At 32.3% G+C, this 20,765-nt stretch overlaps 1 protein-coding gene across 1 annotated transcript in view; it reads left to right on the top strand.

The window, feature by feature from the left end:
- The first annotated feature begins 315 nt into the window (after positions 1 to 315).
- Positions 316 to 20,765, top strand: part of LOC137400444 (phosphatidylinositol phosphatase PTPRQ-like) — a 45,579-nt gene continuing 25,129 nt past the window's right edge. The window contains exons 1-2 of the mRNA XM_068086771.1: positions 316 to 439; positions 18,334 to 18,422. Coding sequence (XP_067942872.1) covers positions 316 to 439; positions 18,334 to 18,422 — 213 coding nt within the window. The remainder of the gene's footprint in view (positions 440 to 18,333; positions 18,423 to 20,765) is intronic.

Below are 20,765 nucleotides of genomic sequence, written 5' to 3'. Positions count from 1 at the left end.
TGCAACCAATGAAAATAGGTGAAAGCAACTACAAACTTCATTGGCTGGTAGACGACCAGTTATTTTTTAAAAATGGTTTTTAATAAAGCATCTCAAAACACTATGGATATATTTATTTGTAAGTTAGATCAGTTTTGGTTCTAATGTATCATATTAATGACTTGTGTAGACAACAACACCTTGAATCTTCTGCTTGACCACTATATTTCCAAAAGTCTAATAACGCAGTCGAGCACTGTTTGTAGTTATCGTATAACTATATCTGAAAGACCCTCAATGATTCTTCAACATCACAAAAACAATAGCCATGGAAGAATGAATGTAACCTTTGGCCAGCTAAACCCAGGACAAGTTTATAACATCAGCATTGCATGCTCCATTCAAGGAATAGGCTGCCCTGGAGAGGTTCAGTATATTCAAGCAAACACAAACTGTACAGGTGAGTAGCATTTTGGGTCAAGATAGTAGAATCAAAATCAAAAACTTTTGGAGCTTTAGCTAACTAAGATCTTGTCACTTTCAACAATCATAACAAGAATTCTTATTCACTCTGAGCAGAAGATACCTTAATGTACCATTTCAGCATCTACATTTTATACATAATCACTTGAATGTACTTTTTAACATTTATAAACACCTGACTGCACTGTTTTAGAGTCTATGAACACCTAAAAGTACTGAATTATTATTTTTTTTAAATTAGTTTTGAGGCAATGAAATACAATGTATATGTAGCGTACAATGCTAGTATTATATTATTGGTTAATGAAATAGATGTATTTAAATAAACAGCTTAACAATGATAGAAACCCTTGTGTGGCCATAGATGATCAAAACATTTTAGCTCGCTGTATAACATGATATAAGCAATCACTGCTCAAATTATATATAATCTTTTAAGGTAAATGATTGATAGAGAAATAAAAACATTTCTTTTATTTAAAAACACTGATGTGAAAGCTTGAATCAAAATTAATGCAAGAGCAAAACTGTTGTAAACTTGCAAAACAGGGAAATTTATGTATCAGAAATGAAGAAAGAAATTGACTGTATCTCAATTTGGCACTGAGAGATCTAACCTTTTTATTAATTTTGATTGTTTGAAGAACTTTTAGCCATTATAAACAAGTTTTAATAAAAAAAACCAAGTGTTAATGTGTCACAATGTTTTTACACTTGTTTGCTATTAAATCATATATGATTGCATGACTGAACCACTCTCAACTTACGGTAGGTAGCTGTCTGCCCATATTATACAAGTAGGTACATGTAGGTATTGCAGTCACTATGACTCATTCATATCATTCATCTATCATCTTGCTATTGTTCCTAATACTTCTAAGCAACTGTGCATTTAGGAAAATTTCTTAAATTTCTTAAATTTAGTTAAGAAATAACTATTAAGAAAAATGTTATAAATTTAAATTTATTAAAAATTCATTAGCTGCAAGTTCATTAGATATTTAAATAATTTTAACAATATAATGATCCAAGACCAATACAAACTTGGTGGACACTGCCGTTTTATAAATAACTATGAATTTATGAGACTGAACAGATGTTCATACCTACACTAAGATATCTGTTGTAGCACTGGACTCTATATCACCCTTGACTATTAACTGTCAACAATCTACTGATGGTTTCCCTGTTTATTGGAGCTGCACTTCGAATTGGACGGTATGTTTTACTAAATTAGGCTGAGGAGTTGGTCTTGCAGATTTCATGTACCTCACACTACTCACTCTGTCATACAGCATCGATGTAAAGTGACAAAACTCTGTACCATAAAAATGTTCCCTATTTCAAAGTGTACATACACACAGACTGGTCATAACTGTATTTTCTAATATGTTGCTATTACTACTACATGAATTTCTCACCTTTCAATATTAATCAAAATAAACAGCTCCATGAAAAGCGAAAGTCTATGAAATAAAAACTAATAAAGTCATACTAGATATAGTCACATTTCTGTTAAGTCTCTTCCTCTTTTTCTTAGCTTAATTAGATAATATAAAGGATTGAAAGCATTTAAGGGGATGTACAGTACAACAAATATTTTACACTTTTACACATCACAAAGCATAACAATAAAGTAGTGAGCTGCAGTGACTGCTATTACAATAATGCTTGTGGAGGGAACTCACTAGGCCAGAGTTTGGGAGAGATGCATGGGTTTTGTGGTTTTTAACTTTTAATTTTAATTAATCTTCTTTAATTTTAATTATTTTCATGAGTAAGTAGTACTGAAGTCTCGAAAGCTGAATTGCCAAGTAGTGATGGATTACTGCCTTACTATAACTATTGATGTTACTTTTACCATCACAATTACTATTGCTATTATCATCAATATTACTATTATTGCTACTGTGAATAGTACTGTTACTACTGTTATTACTACTACTATCACTAGCATTATTACTACTACCAATAACCTTTATTACTACTCCTATGTACTGTCTTTACCCAACTGCTAACACCATTTTTATCACTACAAAGTATTACTACTGCTACTAATACTTTACTTTATATTAGAACTTTCTAATTTATCACTGATCTTTCACGCTTGTTTAGGAACTATGTATAGTAGCTTATTTAAAAGTATGTGTTTAGTGAGATACTCTATACAAACATATTGAAGTATATGTATATTAAAAGAACCCAGTGGCATGCATACATTGCATGCATACATGATAGCTTCATTGTATTATTAGATTTTTACTCTGGCATTTTCCTTATACTGTTGTATACAATTATAAAAGGACAGCCTGCTAATCTCTATTTCCAATCAAATGACAGGCTGCAAGTCTCTATTTGCGGTCAAAGGTACATAAATATATTTAACTATCCGAGCCATTTTACAATTTTTAGTAACCCATACAAAAGATAAGATTATTCATAGTACAAATGCTTATCATCGATGCGCAGGACATGTAAGCTTGCTTTTATTGTTACCATTGCATGCTACAGTCAAACTGTTTATACAATTTCCTTCTGATGATCATAAACCTTTTTTTCTAATGTATTGCAAGCCAAATGTGGCATATGACATTGATAAAACTGCTTTTAAAATAAGTTGAGAAAGAGCTCCAATTTCATATCTTACTTTGAGTTAACCAAATTGCATCACTCTTGAGACTACTTTAGTCAGTTGGACTAGCATAAACAATGAACAAAAGTGGATTTTGTTGTATAAGGAAATTTATGAACTTACTAGACGGTGTTACCAGTGAGTGCAGCTAAAAGTGCTGCAGCTTTTTTGTTTTAAAAGGAAGCTCTTATTTAGCGCTATCACAATAATTATCTATTTGAGAAGTTTTCAAAGTCCCTTTACAATTTGATTTACTAGATAAGGTTTAGCAACGCAATAGTTGAAAGTTAGAGTTGTTCTATCAGTTGCTATTCTACATGTATCTTCTAATGTACTTTCTATTCTTTGATAATTTTTGTTTTACAAATGATCAAACTTTTTATACACTTTCAACTTTTAGAGATCAAACGCAAACTGTCTAGGCAATGTTCGCTATCTCTATGGCATAAACGGTACTTACACAAGTGAAACTGATGAGAATAGCGTTACCTTTTTGCTCAGTGGGCACCAATTGTACAACTTCATTGTTGAAGCCATCAATTCTGACAATATAAGTTCTGCACCTCTAAATAGAAGTCAACGATCAGGAGTACTTGGTGAGTCAGATATTTAAGTACAAAGTCCTGTAATTAGAAATACTATGTTTCTAGTTCCAGCAAAATTTAATAGATAGGTTTTGGCATTGTCAAACTTAGACAGAGACATACTGAAGCATTTTAGAACTTGTTAGTGTTTATATTCAGAATATGACATAGTTAACTCATCTTAATATTTCTGCTTCATTAATAATGTTTTTAGAATGTTGAAATGCTATAAAGAGAAGCTTGTCAGTTGCTATCATGTTCCAGGTTTGTAGTAAAGTACCTGCACTGAACAAAAGGTTCTTTCAAAAAGACTGCTATGATTGATTTTGATTAAAATGTTTTTAGAGTCTTTATTTTAAAACCGAAAGATAGGAACTTACTACTTATAACAACTATACTTTGTCATTTATTATAATTGGTATACCGTAAGGTTTAATTACGTTGTTTTTTATTTGCGTTAATTGTTTTCCTAAATTATCATCTACACTTAAAACATGTGTATTTTCAGCTTCTTTGGTTTTACAACACCAAAAAGCAAAACGGGTCACTGGAACTCAACTAATAGTTATCTCTACCTTGTAAATAATTTTTATAACCATACAAAGCATCAATTAATGTAACTAAATATGTTTCGCAAAAAGTGTGTTTAGTGAAGTGCAATTTAGTCAAGCTCCTAACACTTCCTTAGCTGGCAACGTAAACGATAGTACAGTAAAGACAGTCACTAGTTGGTAGCCAATAGATGGTAGTCAGTAGATGGTAGTCAGTAGATGGTAGTTAATAGATGATAGCCAATGGGTGGTAGTCAATAGATGATAGGCAATAAATGGTAGACAATACATGGTAGTCAATAAATGGTAGTTAATATATGGTAGCCAATAGATGGTAGCCAACGGAATTAATGAGACAATCAAATAAAGCAATTCCTAAAATTGTGCATTACAACTAGCAACGTTTTGTGATTTAACTGAACTTTGTAAATAAAATACAACAACAGTTTTTTTACTAGTTTATTTGATGCAATATTATAGCTATTGTACATATATAAAATAACCAACCTAATTTGCACTTTTTAGTATGTAAGTCGTATATTGTAGTGTGTAAATAGTACTGCCTAGTAAGCAAATAATGCTCTTTAGTATGGAAGTGGTACAGCTTAGAGCTTTTTCTTTTGAAATGAGGCATTCTTACTTATAATTAGTGTCCTCCATTCTATAAGTAGTGCATTACAGTTTTAATTAGCACTGTTCAGCTTGCCAAAAATTTTTTTTAGTTTGGTAGTGGTGCATTAAATGGAATTATATTTTCATTGAAAGTTTTATGTATGTCCATCAAAAAGTGCTTTTAACTGGTATAGAAAGATAGATGTAAATTATTTTTATGTACTTCAAATGAATCAAAGGAAAAGTGAAGTCATGAATATATGATGCGCTGTAAGAAATATTTGTAATTAAACAATGAGGGAAATAACATACGATGATAAGCATAAATGAAGGTCGCTTTAACTGCTGGAAACATAAATTTTGCAAAGTAACATTGTGACAGTTATAATTTTGGACATGATACAAATAAAACCAGTTTGACACGTTTGAGTAAGAAGATGTTAAGATTTTAGAAAGTGCTTTAAGAAAAACCGCGACATTTTTGTATTGATACATATAAATAACCGCGATATATAATCAATAATCAAATTACAAAATTTTAATTTCAAGAGAAATTGTTGTTGATATTGTTCAGCAGGAAAAATTGCCCCAACGAAAAAATAACAAAAAAGCATCATGTTTCCTATATTTAGGCAAAGAATATTTCATCACAGCGGCTTCGTACTGCGTGGGCGCAATGCTAAAACAATACGCCATCTAGCGTGGGCATACGCTATGCAGTATATGATAGCATCTTTGATCATTACGCCTTATCTAGCTCAGTGTTAGAGCGCATGAATTGAAATCTTGCGGTGGTAGACTCCGTAAGTTCTAATCCATTATAAGGCGGAAATTTAAATTCCAAGATTTTAATAGCTACACATGGACAATCAGAACAGCGAATACACATACATACAAACTTTGAAAAATATATATAGATGGTGTGATGTGTGTGCGTGTATGTGTGTGCGTGTATGTGTGTGCGTGTATGTGTGTGCGTGCGCGTGTATGTGTGTGTGTGTGTGTGTGTGCGTGTGTGCGTGTGCGTGTGCGTGTGTGTGCATGTGTGTGCGTATGTGTGTGTATGTGTGCGTATGTGTGTATGCGTGCGCGCGTGTATGCGTGCACGTGTATGCGTACGCGTGTATGCGTACGCATGTATGCGTGCACGTGTATGCGTGCACGAGTATGCGTGCGCGTGTGCATGTGTATGTGCGTGCGTGTGTATGTGCGTGTATGTGCGTGCGCTTGTATGTGTGTGCATGTATGTGTGTGTGTGCGTGTGTGCGTGCGTGTGTGCATATGTATGCGTATATGCATGTATGCGTGTGTCTGTGTATGTATAGAATTGATCTGTGTATTATTTTTACAGCGCCTCAATTCAAACCTGACCAGCTCACAGTAACTGGAACAGTACCAGGGTGCGTTAACATTGCTTGGGAAACACCTGCATATTCAGGAGGGACCATTAGGAGTTATAAGGTAACAGTTTGGTAAACAGAATCATTACGTATAAGAAATTATAAGAAAACAATAGAATTTTTTCTTTCTAAAAATAGAATAGCTATTTTATGCCCTAAGTAAGGTATATCTGTATTGATGAGCTTGCTCTAAATATTTATTTATATCTAACAAGCTGACAAAAGCTCTTGAAATTTATTGCTATTTTAAAGCAGAGTTCCAACAAAATTAAAATAAAAATTGAAGTAAATTTTTAAAGGATTGTAGTAGCACTACTGCTATTGTTATTGCTTATTTCTAAAACTTTGGTAGTCATCTGTCCTTGTTTTAAAAAGCTTGTTTTTGCACTTTTTTGAGAAATCTTTATTCTACAATTGTGCATTTAGGCTGAATAACATTTTGGATGCATAGGTTGCTGGAATAAATAGAGTTAATATTAAATTATCGACATACGCCGAGACCTTGGTTCTTAAAAAGATGTAGCATTGGCTTATAAAGCAGTCTATCAATGCAAGGAAAAAGAAAACTTTTACCTGGAACCAAGAAAAAAAACTTTCAATATGGCAGCCTCAATAAAGCATAGATGTAAAAACTGAGGCAGGTGTTTTGGCTTTTTCCAAAGTTTTATGCCTGCGGTATGAGCTTAATCACAAACAATTTTATATAATTTTGGGCTTCATTATGTTTTCTTGGTTCTATTTCCAAATTATATATCATTACATCTACTAGTTAACTAGGAAAAGCCTATTTATAGGCAGTAGAAAAGTGACATACGTCTAAATCTAATTATTCGCTTATTTTTAGCTAGCTAACATACCTAGAGCTGAAATTTACAAATACCATTCATTGATACCATTCATCTATCAGTTTTAAAAAAAAGTCAAATCTTCAAAAAGCTTTTTTCTGTAAATAACTCCAAAGGTTGCACTTGATGAGATGATAGAGCAACTCTGTGCCCAAAGACAATTAAATAATTTGTTAGACTTTGTGGTATTGAACTGTAATTTAACTAATTAAACTTTCCATTTCTCTGTTTAATTAAAGCAAATAAATTAATAATTACAATATTTAACATAAACAGAGTTTGCATAATGATGAGGAAATTAAGTGAGTATTTTCTCTTCAGAACTGGTATTTTTATACTAATAATAATGCAATAGAATAGTTAACAATTTTTTAGTACCTTACATCATCACAGAAATGACCCTGTCATTTCCCATCTAGACTTCCACAATATGAGACCACAAATTATTGCAAAAATCACTGCATCACTTGAAGCACTAGTGTTTGTTCTGAATCACTTGGAGCAAAGTACATGCAGACATTTAAGGCTTTAAGAATCAGTTTTATTAAATTGCAGAGATTCTTTGTTTTACTCTTCAAACGTTTTAAAACCCACAGCAGACGATTTGAGGCAGGCTTTACTAAAATTGTTTTCAATGCTTACTGCGAAATATTTTATTTACCAAGTTATGGCCAAACTATCAAAATAGAAAACTTTAAAAATGTGACAGTTAGTGGTAATTCTGCTATAAAACTGAGCAATGTCTCTGATCAATTTAATTATTGTCCAGTCAAAACAATATTTTGTGGAAACTCAGGCAAGAACAGTGTGATATGACGTCTAGATAGGCTTACAGTTGCAAAGGCATTTATAAACTCAATATTAACAAAACTGAATGATTTTTTAAACATTCTTAAACACCCTGATAACTACATGTACCATATTTGATGAACATTATTATAACAACAATAGGTTGATTCACTTGTTTACATCTGTAACAATTAATTATACATGTATAGTAAACTTGCATATGTTTTACTATGAGTTTAGAATTTCTACTAAAACTTTGGTGCAGTCAATTATGTTTACATATTTTACAGAAAATAGGAGTGCAACAAAAGGAGTAGCAACGGCACTGTTGATTACTCATGTTTCTTGCAGATTACAACATAATAAATATATAAGCTCTGTGAATCATGCAATTGACGGAGCTTAGTGAAAGACAGTGTGGTATACTTTATTATCTGGTGATGTCTATTGTCTAGTTTGTATGTAATGGAAAGCCAGAGGTGCAAGTAGATGCCAACACTCAAACTTTCCAACAATGTGAATATGCACCATTCATAAACGTAACTTGTGCAGTCGCAGCATTCAATACAGAGTGGAGTGAATGGCTGAATGTGACAGGAAGAACTTTGTGTGCAGGTAAAACACAGCAAGCAGTTAGTTATGTCAGATATGCTATCTACAGCTTTTTGTTATTTATAGTTTCGTTAACAATTTCTTTTCAGATAGCATATAGCCACTTGTTCAAGCATTCAAGCTCAAGTATGTACGTTCTAGTTATTGCTGTTATCATGCATCATCTAATCTGATTATTGCTGTTATCATGCACCCTCTATTTGTTTGTTGTTTTTATTGTGCACCCTCCAATCTTGCTATTGTTGTTACCATGTAGTCCTCATTCTAATTATCAGTGTAGCCGTGCACCATTTGTTTTAACAGTAAGTATGATAGGTTAATACAGGTAGATAAGATTCACATGTTGGCTGCTATCATTGTGATCTAGTGAATTTTAGAGTTAGGAAATGTCTCATATATAAAAAATAATATTTTAGATCCAACTTTTCCTGAAAACATTTATACTATGTATGAAGACGCATTTGATGAAGCAAGTAATACAAGAACAATTCAGCTGGATATAAAGGTAGTTTTAATGTTATGTACAGTGGCTAAAACTTGATACAGCATTGTTCATATTTCTCTTATAGTTTTTAGGTGAAGATTCATTGAACCGTGTCAGACATGATTTATTCTAAATTCATGAAATATTAGTAATATATACATACACATATATATATATATATATATATATATATATATAATTTATTCATGTAAAACCTTAGATAAAAAACAACTTCATTACTATTAGTTTCATGTCTGTTATGCAGACAATCATCAGATAAAATTGTTTTGGTCCAACTGAGCTATATATGTAAGAGAGGTGTAATTACTATAACCACTGATAGCTATGTAATTGCATTTCGTAGTGTGTATTTAGTAGAATGTCGGCATGTGAAATACGAAATGTCGGCATACGAAATGCAATTACATAGCTATCAGTGGTTATAGTAATTACACCTCTCTTACATATATAGCTCAGTTGGACCAAAACAATTTTATCTGATGATTGTCTGCGTAACAGACATGAAACTAATAGTAATGAAGTTGTTTTTTATCTAAGGTTTTACATGAATAAATTTTATATTTAAGCTCTGATCACTCATTGAGCACTATTTGGCAGCTTTAACACACTACATTGGAATATATATATATATATATATATATTGAAATGTATCCTACTTGAAACTAAAATCAGAGTGCTCAACATAGGATGGAGCAGTATAAATTGGAAAGTCAAATAGTTTACTTATCTTTCAGCTACTGTCAGTTTCCTGCTGGCGCATTCTTCAGGCTGTAAGCTTCAACTGGGCAAGATGGTGACTTTTTAAAACATCCCTTTCTTTTACGTGATTGGTGGGTTTTGTCGCGCTCTGATTAGCTTATTACTAAAATTGCAGAGAAGATAACTCTTAGAATGAGGACAAGATGAGGCAATTTCTGTTCTTTTATTAAGTGTTGACATGTCAGGTTTTTTAATAATGTAATACTTTTCAGAAATACATAAATTGCACCTTTTCCTTAAGTTGCTGTAGGATTTGGCGTGTTTTAGTATAGTCCACTCAAGTTTGAAAACAATGTCTCGGTCTTTTAGTGCCCATATGTGTTTGCTCAATTCTGTAGCATTTCTTTTTGCGCTATTATTTATACTGCTTTTATGGTTTCGGTACCTAGTCTTAAAGTCCGTTTCACAAAGTCCGACGTAGGTCTCAGCAGTGGTGCTGTCTAGTCTTGTCACTTGTGCTTGGTAGACTATGCTCTTCTGAAGGCAGTTTTGGTTAAGCGGACAGTCTGATTTTGTTCTACAGTTGCATTTTTTGGTTTCGGTAGTTGGCGGATTAGAAAGGAGCCTGTTGTTATGGTTTTCTATTTTGTTTTTTATGTTAGGCATAGTAGAGTAGCTCAATTTCATTTATTTTATTTTCAATTGTTAAATAAAATTAAATAAAATTGGTATTTTTGTTAAATATTTTCAATATTTAACAAAAATACCTTGAAATTGAGCTACTCAACTATGCCTAACATCAAAAACAAAATAGAAAACCATAACAACAGGCTCCTTTCTAATCCGCCAACTACCGAAACCAAAAAATGCAACTGTAGAACAAAATCAGACTGTACGCTTAACCAAAACTGCCTTCAGAAGAGCATAGTCTACCAAGCACAAGTGACAAGACTAAACAGCAACACTGCTGAGACCTACGTCGGACTTTGTGAAACGGACTTTGAGACTAGGTACCGAAACCATAAAAGCAGTATAAATAATAGCGCAAAAAGAAATGCTACAGAATTGAGCAAACACATATGGGCACTAAAAGACCGAGACATTAATTTCAAACTTGAGTGGGCTATACTAAAACACGCCAAATCCTACAGCAACTTAAGGAAAAGGTGCAATTTATGTATTTCTGAAAAATATTACATTATTAAAAAACCTGACATGTCAACACTTAATAAAAGAACAGAAATTGCCTCATCTTGTCCTCATTCTAAGAGTTATCTTCTCTGCAATTTTAGTAATAAGCTAATCAGAGCGCGACAAAACCCACCAATCACGTAAAAGAAAGGGATGTTTGAAAAGTCACCATCTTGCCCAGTTGAAGCTTACAGCCTGAAGAATGCGCCAGCAGGAAACTGACAGTAGCTGAAAGATAAGTAAACTATTTGACTTTCCAATTTATATATATATATATATATATATTTCTCAAAGTATGTCTTCTGTAGTCTGTCTGCATTCCGGCTATAGCTATTATTAGAATAGCTGTTGCTGGACAATGCAGACGCAATGTCATGGCTTACTGTCATTCGCCTAGCTTACACGAATTTTCCATTGGCAATGTGCCAGGTCACTTGGCAATGGTTGGCTATTTGCTGGAGAGTTGCCTGCCAGTAAGTGGTAGACAAATCTCATCACTTCTCATGATTTATAAGCTGACTTTTAACACCCGCGCAATGCCGGAGGGTCCAGCTAGTTTTGTTATACTACAAACAGATGTGCATAAAACTTTAGGGGTATAGGACAGATTTTTAACACAATATTTATCATGACAGTTTTTACATTTTTATATTTTTTTATACTTTTATAAGAAAACTAGTATTATTAACTTTCTATTACATGTATATTAGCAATAGATGTGAGTATAAAACTATACAAGTATATGACAAGATATTACCTTGATATTTAAAATGACAGGTTTTCACCTCCTGCATCATCAATTGATATTTTTATGTAAAACATGTTATTGTAGAATGTGAATCCAAACTGTGAGTCACCTTTAATGCTAAAGTATAAAGTGAATGACAGTAGCTACCAAAGTAGTGCTATCTTCAGCGGACTCAAGGCTGTGACAACATACAGTTTCATGGTGAATGCAACTAACAGGGCTGGAAATTCCTCTCACACTATTATAACTGTGGTCACAGGAGAAGCAAGTATGACATAATTTCATATAATTTTTTATGAAAATCTTATAAGGACTAATTTTATTTGTATTATCTGTTACAACATTTTGGGAGAATAAAGAGAGCAACAGTAATAAAATTATAACAGCTCAAACAAATAATAATTTTTGTAAAGATTGACAATTGTATGAAACTGCATTAAAATGAAGCTTAGATAATGAAACTGTTTTGGCAGCCTGCTGCTTTTTTAATAATTTAATAGTTTAATGGCGCACTTAAAAACAATTATATTTTTAACATGCTTTGATCGAGTCTCACATAGAACAATAGCTAGACTTTTTATCTGAACAAGTAGTACAACATTCAAGACAGATATTAGATATAGTCTATTTTTAAAGTTTTCTCCTTTTTTGTTTACAGTAATTTCATTTCTTTTGTTACATAATGTATTACTTGTCTATTGTTAGTTTCCTTTATAATACAGAGCCTACCAGTGGGCCAAGGGTGGAAGAGCTAACCGATAATGGTACATGTTTGTATGTTTCATGGAATCCACCAAACAGCCAAGATGCGAATGGAGAGATCATTGGTTACCGGGTAAGGCAGCTTGATAAACTATGATAGGTTATCAGATATTGAGCTTGTTGGATGTTAGTATGATGGACAATCAAGGCTATTGTTTTTATACTCATACAAAAGGTTTTGACAAAATGCTAGCGTGTTGTGCTCCATAGTTTTTTGTAACTTGTAAGTAGTGTAGTGTAGTGTAGTCTTTAGTTAATGCATTTAGTCTGTTCCGGAAAATGTTCATATGTAAGTAGTTTGTTTTAGTTTAGAGCTAGTGCGCATGAACTTGAAATAGCTAAGGTAAAAGTAACTAAGGCTAAAGAAAAAAGTAACTAAGTAGAGCATTTTAAACTATAAGTGTTTCATATTTTATTTTTATTCTTTGAATTGCATTATGTAAGAGTCTCAAAAAACTGCAATATGTTCTGTATGTCAAATTATTCACTTGATGTAAAGGGTTGTAGTCTTTGGGTAGTGTACTTAGGTCAGTTTCGAGTGGTTTTTGGCTGGAAGTAGAGCTTTGTAGTCATTGTACAACTTTACATCATCTGAAACATAACGACTTAACTCAGCAGTAATGGGTCTCGGCAAGAATAATCTAACTGGCTAAATATCAGTGAACTCTTTAACAGGCTTAAACTTGTTTTTGCATAATGGCAGCAAACAATTTACAACAGCCAATAACTTTAGTCGCTTCAACTAAGTTCTGCCTAAAAAGTTTGTTCTCAATCTTTTCACCACATAAACCTCAGCCTCCATAGTCCTGTGTTTACTTTCTGGTTAGACTACAACTATTCAAACCCCATTCAACTCGCTACCATTCACAATTCACAAAGATTTGATGGCTTCCTTGACTCCAACTCATTGGCTGCTCTTTAAGTTACCGTTGAAACCTCAGCCCAAGTATTAAATGTAAACTCAATATACACTTCATTAAATTATATATATATACATGTATGTACATAAACATGTATATCGTAACATAAGATATATGGCTAGTTTATTTACCTAGAAATATTATACTGTGATATAAAGTTAAATTTTAGTAAATAACATTGAAAGAGAATAACCAAAAGGAAAATGCTAATAGTTAATAAGTGATCAACAGAATATAAATGAATTGAAATTATTCCTAATTATTAGTTTTATCAGCAAACTGAATCGATCTTACTTCATTAGCAATAAGTGAAAAGCTTTTGCAATTATTGTGGTGAATATTATCATACTAATGGTTAGGCATTTCTTTGTGTTGTACACTAAAAGTGGTCAAATTAACTCTTTATACATCCATGTAAAATGAATGATCGTACGTGTGGTATTGTTGCATAACAAATGGCCATATGCCATGCTATTGAGCTTATGATATTTCAATCTGTTGAAATGTCTTGCTATTTTTATACCTAAATTTTAGTAGCTTCTACTATTATTTGTGATTTGAAAAACATTTTATTATCAAATATTATCAGTTGGTCTGTTAGTGTGTTATTTTACTGAAACAAGCTGTGATCTGCAGATGGGTAACCATTTTTTTTAGCATCGGTGCACTAACAGTACTACATGGAGTGGAACGGTATCTACGTCATTAGAATATTGTGGATATGAACCTGTGCAATCCGTGACTTGTGAAATACAGGCAAACACCTCCAAAGGATTTGGACCCTCTATCACAGTCTTCACAATCATACGATGCCGATGTAGGTGTTAATAATAGCTGGCGTTTTATATTTGTCAATTGTGTCAAAAAAATTGCAGCATGCTCCATTTTTACTTAGAACACTGTGTATCAAGTCAAAATAACTTGCTTGCTTTTCCATGAGCCTTTGAAAGATGAGCTTTTTAAGTGGCTATGCTTAAAAAATATAACATTCATAAAGTTCTAAAAATGACTTGAAAATTTTCAAAATTCTTATTCCCATCGTCTTTCATTTTTTTATTTGAGAGCAATATCTACATTTCTGCAAATAAAAATCTCACATTCAACATGGGCTATTGCATCTTTATTTCTTGGTGCCTAAAAAAACTTCCAAATTGAAGGCTTTATGATTATCATACTATCATATACTCGCCGATTCTGATTACGTTAAACTATTCAAAGTAAATGGTATCCGCTATGAAAAGCTTTAAGAGAAGAAACAGCAATAATTCATCAAGTAACAATCAAAGACCTTTATATGAAAAAAATGTTATTGTGTAATATTTCATTTACTATTTAATTTTATCAGTAGTTTCATTCATCTATCCAATTTTTTTTCTTCAGAATAATTACTGAATTCAACAAAGGTATAACAAACTAAAAAGCATAGAAAACATTTTACATTTTGCTAACTGCAAATTTGGAAAGATTTTGGGTAGCTTTAATAAGCTACCCAAATCTTTTCAGATTATTAAAGCTTATTGTTTTCAGATTGTTATTAGCTTGTTAAAGCTACCCAAAGGTTTGGTGGCTTTAATAAGCTACCCAAATTTTAAGCTCTATCTCCCCTTTTATCATTTTTATGTTTCTTTATATTTTCTTAATTTTCGTTAACTTTATTAGGCTTAAGCTACCCGCTGTCATATTTCTGCTTGTGTATCCAAAACCAATCATTTTTTTCTTTTTCAACTCCGTCAGAAGAACCTGAAGTTTTAAAAAGTATAATGTTATATTTACTCAAATGATGGACTATTGCCAAACAATTTTTTCAAACAATCTGTATTGCTGGAAGCCAGCATTTTCTTTATTGATCTCTCTTTTTCTGGTCCAGTCTGATACTTTCTACACTCAAAGAATTACCAGGAAGATTGACACACATCTTTTCAAACTCACACTTGTTCCTATACAATGTCAAACCTTTATTTGACAATTTCTGCAACATCATTCTAAACCACTCATTATACTTTCCTTGGTGCATTCCACATCCTCCATCATACATATGACACTTTTTTCATCATTCATCGTTTATGCCTTTTCCCTTTGGAAAAAACTTTGGGTCAGCCGAAATTCTAAACAGTATCTTACAAGTGCTAATATCTACTAAATAGGGTAACACCGTAAGAGCTTTTGAATTCTAAGTAAACTTCACATGTCTAGGCCCTCCTGTAAGTGGCACTCATTTTGCTGAAAACAGTACTATACTCAAATGATGCAAGGATATCCTTTAAATGAGGCAATAGAGAAGATTTTCTAAAAACACTCTTATTCAATTGAGTCATATCTACACATGACCTCAATTTGCCATTCGTTTTAGTGGCCACCACTACTTCTGAGTAACAATCTGTTGGCTTTTATAAAGCCTCTATAAACCCATTCAGCCATTAGGAAGCTGCCTTTTCTGCAAATTGATCATAAACATATATGGGAGCACCTCAAGTTCACCAAATAGTTTGAGACCTTTATCTCTTACCTTATCATTCACTAGTCCAACAGTACTTAATATAATAAACTCAGTACCTCCGGTTTACCTAACCAATATTTCTGGTTCCTTCTAAAGACATAAAGCACAGTTTCAACTTGGCTCCTCTTTTTAAAACCAAGAGCAGCTTCATATATCCACAACATCCAATCTATGTTGATTTGCCCAAGTAAAATCTTTAAAGCTTTCCTAATGTTATTGCAGTCTTCTCAGCCACCAAAAACACATGTCTGCCAGTATTTACTCTAAAACCCACTTAACTTTTTGCACACTTCATGTTACTGCAAAATCATATCTAAAGAAAGATTTCCTCTCTGATGGTTTCAAAAACTGTTCTATGTCCAATACTTTGTTACTAACCACCTTAATTCTCTCTCTAAATCCTCTTTTTTGTCCGTTATTTTGATATTGCCTCTGAAAGTGCTGTCCTCTACACAAAAAGAGCTTGCCTTCAACAGTTTATAGCAATGCCAATTACTTTGTCAGCAATTATTGGCTAAATGTTTTTTTAGAGTTATAGCAACCTCTTCTTTGACCGCTGTTTTCTCTGTTGCAGTTATCACAATCTCTCATTTGCTTTTTAAACCTTTCCTTTCTGCACCTCCCGTAATGCCTTTTCTGCCGGTGTCAAGGTCGCATCCTAACACAAAAATGGCTAGTAAAAAGGATGATGTTAGATTAAAAAAGTTACATTTTGGGAGAATAGCTTCATATGACATAATGAATTAAGCGAGGAAAAATACGATTCCTGTTGAGATTTTCAGACACCTATTTCAACCTCCTAAAAGAGAATGACTAAGATGCTACAATAAACGTAAATAATAGTATATGTACTTGCAAATTTGCCATCAAACATTGCAAAGTGGCACAAATAAAAGGTTTAAAAATCGTCCATCAAACTTAGACAAGATAATCGTATATTAGAACTGTGAGAGACTTAATAGTTATAAATTTAACATTATTCACAACTGCTTTTCATTTTTATATTTATTAAAGAGAAAGATTACCCCAGTTAAAAATAAATACACTCAAGTCATGACGCAATTGTATAATGCAAAATGGTTATATAGTACTCTGTTGTTTATGAGGACTTGTTAAGTGTTAAAAAGATGACCCTTTGATTGTATTCCTACACTCATGAAAGCGAAAGCTTGAATCAAAAAAATCAAAATTGATATATTGATTGATATATATATATATATATATATATATATATATATATATATATATATATATATATATATATATATATATATATATATATATATATTCCAATGTACTGTGTTAAAGCTGCCAAATAGTGCTCAATGAGTGATCAGAGCTTAAATATAAAATTTATTCATGTAAAACCTTAGATAAAAAACAACTTCATTACTATTAGTTTCATGTCTGTTACGCAGACAATCATCAGATAAAATTGTTTTGGTCCAACTGAGTTATATATAAGAGAGGTGTAATAATTACACCTCTCTTATATATAACTCAGTTGGACCAAAACAATTTTATCTGATGATTGTCTGCGTAACAGACATGAAACTAATAGTAATGAAGTTGTTTTTTATCTAAGGTTTTACATGAATAAATTTTATATATATATATACAGTGTATATATATATATACGTATATATATGTACATGATATATATATGTATACGATGTATATGATATTATTGATATATATATGTATATATATATATCAACATATATATATTGATATTTGAAAAATGCTGTTGTACACTTGCAAAACAGGAAAAGCATTTGTGTTATCAAAAGTCATGTATCAAAAGTGGAGAAAAATATACTTGATCTTACTAGTTAAATATAGATAGACTACACTCTAGTCATGATGTAAATTTATAACTCGAAACGTTTTTTGATATTTTTTGGTTTATGGGGACTTAATAAGTACATAAAAAAGATTACTCTTTAATTGTATTCCAACATTCATGAATGTAAAAGCTTGAATCAAAATATCAATATTGATACATAAAAAACAGTTGTAAATTTTCAAAACAGAGACAGTTATGTAACAGAAGTGGAGAAAAAGTTGACTTTATCTTGAATTGACACTAAGGGATCTAACCTTCTTTTTTGGATTGAGTCAGTTTAGAGAACTTTTAGCCAATATAGACAATGTTTGATATAAACCAGTAGGTATTAAAGTTTCACAATGTTTTGCATACGTGTGCTATTAAATCATAGGTGATCACATGACTGAACCGCTCTCAACTTACTGTAGGTAGCTGCCTGCCCATATACGTGTAGGTAGGTATTGCAGTTGATATTCAATTCATTTATTTGTCATCTTGCCATTGCTCCAAATACTAAGCAATTGTGTGTTTAGGCAAATTTAAGGTGTCATGAACTGCAAATATACAAGATAGTTAAGTAATTTCAACAATCTGATGATCAAAAACCAATCATAACTTGGTAGACGCTGTTGTTTCATAAATGGCTAAAGATTTATGGAACTAGAGAGATGTTTATACCTAAGATATCCGTTGTAGCACCTGACTCTATAGATCCCTTGAACATTGACTGTCAACAATCTACTGATGGTTTTCCTATTTATTGGAACTGCACTGCAAATTGGACAGTAAGTTTTACTGAATAAGGCTGAGGAGTTGATCTTGCAAATTCCATGTGCATCAAACAATTTGGTCTGCCATACAGCATGGATGGCAGACTGCTGAGAACATGCAGTACCCAAAGAATGTTCCTTATTTTAAAATATGCTTACACACAGACTGGTCATAGCTATATTTTATAATATGCTGATATTACTACTACAGTAATTCCTCACTTGTCAATATTAATCAAAATAAACAGATTCACGAAAGCGAATATCTGTGAAATAAAAACTAACAGTCATATCAAATAATGTCACGTTTTTGTTACAATAAGCATTTTTTTCTTCTTCTTTGCTTCATTAGACAAAATTTTGGATCAAAACCTCAAGGGGATGTACAGTACCATAAGAGTTTTACACTTTTACACACAACAAAGCAGAACAATAAAGTAGTGAACTGCAGTGACTGCTATTACAATGATGCTTGTGGAGGGATCTCACTAGGCCAGGGTTTGGGAGAGAATCATGTGTTTAATAGTTTTTAGCTTTTGATTTTAATTTTTATCAATTTTGTTTAATTTTTATTATTTCCATGATTAAGTAGTACTGAAGTCTCAGAAGCTGAACCGCCAAGTAAGGATGGATTACTGCAATACTCTTACCATTGTTATTACTGTTATCATTATTCTTATTAGTACTACAACTATTGCTATTAATGTTGCCATTACTATTACGTCTACCATTACCATTTTGATTACTTTTGTCATTATCCTTATCATTTCTAAAACTGTTATTCTTACAATTATCAATATGATTGCCCTTAGTATTACTATCACTATTACTATTATCATCACTGTTACCATTATTGTTACTATTGCCATTGTCCATTCTCATTTCAATTACTATTACTAATATCATTACTGCTACTAGTACTGTTTCCTTTGTTATTAGAACTACTAACAGTAGCACTATTACTACTACTACCAATAACCTTTGTTATTACTCCTAAGTACTGTTGTAATTACCCGACTGCTAATACCATTACTACCACTAATACTACTGCTACTACTACTACTACTACTACTACTACTGCTGCTGCTACTATTACTACTACTACTACTACTACTACTACTACTACTACTACTACTACTACCACTGCTACTACTACTACTACTACTACTACTACTACTGTTCTACTTTATCTTAAAACTTTCTAATTTACCACTGATCTTTCATGCTTGTTCAGGAACTGTGTATAATAGCTTATTTGAAAGTATACGTTTAGTATTTTTGGTGAGACACTCTATACAAACATATGGAAGTATATTGAAAGAATCTGGTGACATACATTGCTAGCAACACATGTGAACCTGTGTGTTGTTGGGATACCATCGTTGTATTATCAAGTTTTAACTCTGATAATCTTGTATCGCTTTCACTGTACGATCATAGTATGACAGCCTGCAAGTCTGTACTTGCAGTCAAAGGTAAATGAATATCTTAAACTATCCGAGCCATTTTATAATTTACTATAACCTATACAAAAACTAAAGATATTCTTAGTACAAATGCTTATCATCGATAGACAGGACACGTAAGCTTGCTTTTATTGTTACTATTGCAGGCTATAGCCAAACTGTATTTTTTTATTTCCTTTGATAACCATGAACTTGTTTGCTAATATTGCAAGCAAAATGTGGCATATGAAAATTGACAAAACTGCTTTTAAAACATATTGAAAAAGAACTCCACTCTCTTATCTTGCATTGAGTAAACCAAATTTCACCACAATGGTAACAGTTTGAGTCAATTGGACTTAGTTGCTTTATCTCTTTGGCGCTGACAACCACCAAAATTCCCTAGTTTTGTGGTTGTCATTTTCTGACTGTAGTTTACATCAGTATCTTCTGCTGACAGGTGCAACAGTTTGTGATTAAACATTCACAATCACATCCAAGCATTTCTTCAGTTTTGAGTCAGTCATACCAAGGACAGAGCAATAATTAAAACAAATGCTTTCATTGGCAGACAGGTCATCTAAGCTTGTATTTTTAATGGCCATGATCCTTTCTGCTAATATTGCAGGCCAAATGTATCATATAGGAGTTGACAAAACTGTTTTAAAAATAGATTAAGATAGAGCTCTACTTCCACATCTTACACTGAGTTAACCAAATTTCACTACTGTTAAGACTACTCTGGTCAGTTGGACTTATTTAACTTTCACTGGACAATATTTTCTGAATTAGTTTCTTTTAACTGTCATACATGTAGCTGTATATCTGTTATTTTCTGACAGTAGTATACATCAATATTTGAAGGTGTCAGAAATGAAAGTTCAAGCTTGAATATTTATAGTTCATTCAGTGC

The sequence above is a fragment of the Watersipora subatra genome, chromosome 7 (assembly GCF_963576615.1).
Source record: "Watersipora subatra chromosome 7, tzWatSuba1.1, whole genome shotgun sequence".
In the NCBI taxonomy this organism is placed as follows: Eukaryota; Metazoa; Bryozoa; class Gymnolaemata; order Cheilostomatida; family Watersiporidae; genus Watersipora; species Watersipora subatra.
Note: the sequence above shows the minus strand (reverse complement) of the source record. Positions and strands in the feature narration are given on the sequence as shown.